This window comes from Chenopodium quinoa, unplaced genomic scaffold, assembly GCF_001683475.1.
Source record: "Chenopodium quinoa cultivar QQ74 unplaced genomic scaffold, ASM168347v1, whole genome shotgun sequence".
In the NCBI taxonomy this organism is placed as follows: domain Eukaryota; kingdom Viridiplantae; phylum Streptophyta; class Magnoliopsida; order Caryophyllales; family Amaranthaceae; genus Chenopodium; species Chenopodium quinoa.
Window position 1 is genome coordinate 55,669 of NW_018745021.1, and position 5,624 is coordinate 61,292.

At 42.9% G+C, this 5,624-nt stretch overlaps 1 protein-coding gene across 1 annotated transcript; it reads left to right on the forward strand.

Moving 5' to 3' along the window:
• Positions 1 to 2,607: 2,607 nt before the first annotated feature.
• On the forward strand, positions 2,608 to 5,202 carry LOC110708222. Its single transcript, XM_021886309.1, has 3 exons — positions 2,608 to 3,167; positions 3,326 to 5,015; positions 5,107 to 5,202. Exons 1-3 carry the CDS (start codon positions 2,608 to 2,610, stop codon positions 5,200 to 5,202), a joined length of 2,346 nt encoding a protein of 781 aa, XP_021742001.1.
• The last annotated feature ends 422 nt before the right edge of the window (positions 5,203 to 5,624 follow it).

Here is a 5,624-nt window from a genome sequence, read left to right on the forward strand (position 1 = left end):
TGCCGAATGCTAGAATTCTTGAGGAAATTAGGCAGCCGGTGTCAAAGCTCTCAGAGAATTTTTTGAAAATTTTGTAAAGTATGGAGGAGAGAGGTGATGTCTCTCATTTATAGGAGAGGAGCAGAAGGTGAATCAACACCTTCTGCCCTAAAAATTGAAAAACTTAAAAAGGGAGGGAAGCAGACGAACCGTCCCTTCCCATTCCTCTGACGCCTGTCACAGGTGACACATGACTATGCTACATCACACTTGTGAGGGGCAGATGTTTAGGGTAAAAATACCCCTAGACACGTGGCCCTATAAAGGCTTGCCACGTGTCAAGCTTGCAAAGGTCAGCAAGGGCCCAATCCCTTTGCAACACGTGTCATTGTACCCTAATTGAGGTACAGCTCTCCCCTACTATAAATAGTAGGGGAAGACCTCATTTATGGGAATCGACAACATTTTCAACAACCAACCAAACACAAAACCCATTGTAAAACGCTCTTCAATCGAGAAGCATTTATTTCTCTTTATACCTCTTTTAAAAAAGATTCTAACTTAATCTTCGGAGGCGAAACTCCCACCCCCCAGCCGGAGACTCCGTTATTTGTGCAGGTATGATCAGTGGCCATTTTGCCCACTTTTCTACTTCGTTTCTTCCCCGATTGAGCCCTTTGTTTGCCCTTTTTCCTCTATTTTAGCTTAGTTTTGTTATTATTGAGCATATTTGCTACTTGGAGTGGTTTTGAGTCATTTTTGGCTCATTTCCTAAGGTTTTATTCCCTCTCCTTTAACCCATTTCAATTTGCTCCTATTAGAACCTTTCCTATGATTTGTGTTTTCCATCTTACAGGTCCTCCCGTGGCTAAGAAAGCAAGGATTGGATGCAAGGATTAGGCATGCTTTGGAGTCAAAGGGATTGGAGCATTAGAGCCCAAAATATGAAGGAAAGAAGAGTTCAGAGCGGGCGCTCTAGATATGGAGCGGGCGCTCTGTATTCCTTGCTGCAAAAAAACCAAGTACCCAACCCTCAGAGCGAGCGCTCTAATGGTGAAGCGGGCGCTCTAGCTCCCAGAATAATCAGAGCATTTTCTGCGAGACTTCAGAGCGGGCGCTCTGGCCTTAGAGCGGGCGCTCCGTGTTCCCCTGACCGATTTGAACTCTGCTACACGCGTAGGCCGACGGCTCTAATTATTTTACTCTGCACGTGATGCCTAAAATTTTGGGCCTTGATTTGGGTTAGGTTTTAGAGGAGGGTATAAATACCTCTCTTCCTTGTAATTGGGAGGAGAGAGGTATGTAGAGAGAGAAATATTAGAAAATCAGATTTCAGCTTATTGTTTTTTTTCTTCTTTCTTTTGCACTTTAGATTAGTTAGGGTTTAGTTCCTCATTAGATCTAAAACACTACTCTTTGTTACTCTCTTTCATTTTCAATCCAAGATTAAATCTTTTGGTATTATTTCTATCCCTACTCTTTATTTATCTATTTTAATTAGTTTTAGCTTATTTTTAGTTGTTATTTTAAGTCAATAGAATAGTTTAATATCTTAGTTGCCTCCTTGTTTAAACTTGCAATTTCTGGTTTTGATCCTTTATTTTCTTGCTATTAGTATAATATTATCCTTATTTGCTTAGATTTCATGCTATTTAGAATAGATTACAAGTAGACTTAACATATTCTCTTCAAAGTTAACTTCTTTAGTAAAGTTTAATCATCCTATTTTCTGGTTTTAGCCATGTTTCTCTCATTAAACTTAGTTTTTGCTTTTGTTAATGTTCTTGTGTGCTTTGGTATGACCCTTCCTTCTCTAGGCTAGGTTTCTAGCTAGGGGAGGGGGAAATGATGAACTAATGATGAAATGAATGATATGTGGTGCAAGATTGGGTAGATTGAGAAGTTTTGCAATTGATTCCAACCTAGGTTTTAGTTGTTAGGATTTAGAGATTGATCACCTCTAAGACCCTATTTTGTGTTGCATGCTAGTTGCGCGAGAGTGAGCTTGTATGTGATGATGACTAGGTTAGGGATGACCTCGACCACCGAGGCGGGGTTGGGTAGGCGGTGTTTAGGTGAGCCCGAGAGGGAATCCTAGATGTTGGACCATAGGCCCCAATTGTTTGATTGACCAATTGAACCATTCTTGTTGCCTCTAATTGTTGAAATCATTGTTAGTTAGGAATTCTCCCCTATCCCCTAGTGTTTGCTATTCCTTGATTTTCGAAGTTTTATACCTCTGCTTGTTGCTTGTTAATTTAGTTCTTAGTTTATTTGTTTCCCTAGTAGCTATAGATAAATCCATCAAAAATTTATTCCTCCCTTTTCAATTGACTTATAAGTGATCTAAGCAAGAGACGTTTGACCTTCCCTGAGGATTCGACCCCTCTTCCACTATGCTACCTTTGGTTAGTTTAGGACGTGGGTTTTCTTTTTATTCTTGACTCGACCTTTAGGAACTAACGACACCTAGGGGGCTGATCAAGTTTTGGCGCCGTTGCCGGGGACTGGCAACATTGTTTATTGCTTAGTTATCTTGTTTTTCAATTGTTTTCTACTTCTATCCTTCTATTTTTCATTTATTTCTCCGTTGTTGTCATTCGCTAATTGTCTGTTTAGCTGTGTTGAATGCTTAGAAGATCACAGGGACCACCTACTCACGACCTCGATCTCGACATTGACCGCACTCTAAGGCGAGTGAGGAGACTATTTGTTGAACAAACGGGTGAGGAGGAGGAGTTCTTTGATTCTTCTAGTGATATTTCTTCAGACATGGGGGATGCCAATGGCGCTCTTTTTGGTGACTTTGGTAATCCGGGTAGTCATGAATTGCAATGTGGGATTCTACTTCCTACAACGGAAACAAATTTCACTATCCACCCGCACTACACTCAAATGGTGCGTGGAGATCAATTTTCTGGAGCAGCTCATGAAGATCCGATAGAGCATTTGGACAAATTTCTCGAGACATGTGCTTTACTCCAAACCAACCAAGTCACTCAAGAATACATCCGGATGCACCTTTTTCGGTATTCGCTCACAGGCAAGGCTTATAGGTGGCTCAAAAACCTAAAGCCCGGCTCGTTGGCCTCATGGAGAGACACGGCCAAAGCTTTCTTGAACAAGATCATTCCCGAAGACAAATCAACCGAATTGAGGCAGAAAATTTCATCATTTAGGCAAGAAAGGTATGAATCTTTGGGGAAGCTTGGGACCGGTTTAAAGAGTATGTGAGAGCTTGCCCACACCATGAGTTTGACAAGCAACTTCTCATCAAGTTCTTCTATGATGGTCTTGACGACATACCCAAGCAAAATTTGAATTCCGGATGTGGTGGACATATTAGCAAGGTGCCTCAAGCTCAATTGGAGGACACCATAGAGGAAGTTGTGAGGTACTATTCTACGAGTGGTGGAAGAAGAAGAGGTGAAGAGAGAGCTTCGGGCAAATTCGAGCTTGATCAAGGTTCACTCAAGGCTCTTATGGAACAAGTCATTGACAAGAAGCTGGGAAATAGCCAAGGGTCTTCATCTTCCTCCACCAATCAAGTACACTCTTTCTCTTGTGAGAATTGTGGGGGTACCAACCATGATATATCATATTGTGGTGGTCGAGACCCCGAACATGTAGCGGCAATGGGGTACATGAACAATCAACGTGATAATTGGAGAGCCCCCAATGCCAATTATGGTAATAGATTTCAAGATGCAAGTGGCCCAAGCCACAACACGGGTCAAATGGCTCCCTTTCCAAATCCAAATGCTAGCAATCACCCTAGAGCACCATTCAAGCAAGGACCACCCAACCAATTTCAAAATTTCCAACCCAACCCTTCCATGCAAAATGATCCTAATCAACAAATGCTCATGGAAACTCTCAATAGAATCCAATCAAGCCTATCCGCCATGGATCAAAGAATAACCAATAGTGAGCGAAAAGCGGATCAAAGGCATCAAGAGGTCACCGCACATCAAAAGATGATGGATAATCAAGTGGCTCAACTCGCCGAGAGGGTGACCAATCTAGCCAATGAGAAGCTCCCGGGCCAACCTACTACCAACCCGGCTACCACCCATCATATCAAAGCTATCTCTCTTAGGTCCGGAAAGTCTTATGAGGGGCCTAGGAGTGATCAATCGGAGCACAACAAGGAGGGTGAAGAGCAAGTGGTTGAAGAGGTCAATGGAGATAGCCAAGGTCAAATAATTGACAATAGTGTTGAAGGAATCATTGAGAAGAGGAAGGGTGAAGGTAGTGAAAAGAGCAAGGAAGTTGGGAAAGACAAGCAACCATCAACATCTTATCAACCATCAAGGTTCGAACCACCACCGCCTTATCCCGAGAGGATTGTTGAGAGGAGATTGAATGACAAGTACAACAAGTTTATGGCTATGCTCAAGTCACTTCACATCAACATTCCATTCCTTGAAGCCATGACTCAAATGCCGCCCTATGCAAAATTCCTCAAGGAACTCCTCTCCAACAAAAAGAAGCTAAGTGATGAGTGTATCACTCTTCCTCATCAAGTTAGTGCCCTAGTGCAAAGAACCTTGCCTACCAAGCAATGTGATCCGGGAAGCTTCACTCTTCCGGTCAAGATTGGTGATATGGAGACCACGGGTGCACTAGCCAATCTTGGGGCAAGTGTGAGCCTCATGCCACTATCCATTGCAAAGAAGCTCAAGTTCGAGATGATACCTTCAAGAAAGGTGATTCAATTAGCCGACCGGTCCACAAAATTCCCATGCGGTGAGTTAGAAGACGTTCCTATCAAGATTGGGAATTTGTTTGTGCCTTGCGATTTTGTGGTAATGGATATGGAGGAGGACCCTCATACTCCTCTTATCCTTGGAAGAGAGGCACTCAAGACCATGGGAGCGGTCGTCAATTGCAAAGATAATACCATTACATGTGAGGTGGCCAATGAGAAGTACAAGTTTGAATTCTCAAAGACTTTGAAGCAACCTATGGTAGAGAAGATTTGGCGGGTGGACTTGGTGGACTCCGAACTTGATGAATTGGTGAAGTCTCATGAGGTAATTAAAGACAAGGGTGATGAAGACCTCCCATGTGAGGAGGTGGGTGAAGGAGAATCTTTGTGTGCCTTGGAGGTTGAAAGCCTTGAAGGTGAAACTCATCCCGAGACTCAAGGAGCCGTGGATGAGCTCCCATCGATCCAAAGTGAGTCTAAGGAGGAGAGTTCCACGCCTCCTCCCAAGGTAGAACTAAAACCCCTCCCTCCTTCTCTCAAATATGCTTATTTGGATGATGAATGCTTACATCCTATTATTGTCAATGCTAACCTCGATGACACCTCATTGCAAAAATTAATTGAGATTTTAAAAAAATATAGGAGTGTTATCGGGTATAGCATTGATGATATTAAGGGGATTAGCCCTAGCTTGTGTATGCATCGCATTCATCTTGAGAATGATCATGCCTCTTCCATTGAACCTCAAAGGCGGTTGAATCCGACTTTGAAGGAAGTGGTTAAGAAGGAAATCCTCAAACTACGTGAAGCAGGGATCATTTATGCTATCTCCGATAGCAAATGGGTGAGCCCGGTTCATGTGGTTCCCAAAAAGGGAGGCATGACCATCATACAAGATGACAAGGGGAATGATATCTCCACCCGCACTGTCACG

Bases quoted from the DNA above. Each gene is read 5' to 3' on its own strand.
- LOC110708222 (XM_021886309.1), top strand. From the start codon at position 2,608: ATGCTTAGAAGATCACAGGGACCACCTACTCACGACCTCGATCTCGAC. The intron at 3,168-3,325 runs GTATGAATCTTT...TGGACATATTAG, and splicing joins TCATCATTTAGGCAAGAAAG to CAAGGTGCCTCAAGCTCAAT. The intron at 5,016-5,106 runs GTAATTAAAGAC...AAAGCCTTGAAG, and splicing joins AATTGGTGAAGTCTCATGAG to GTGAAACTCATCCCGAGACT.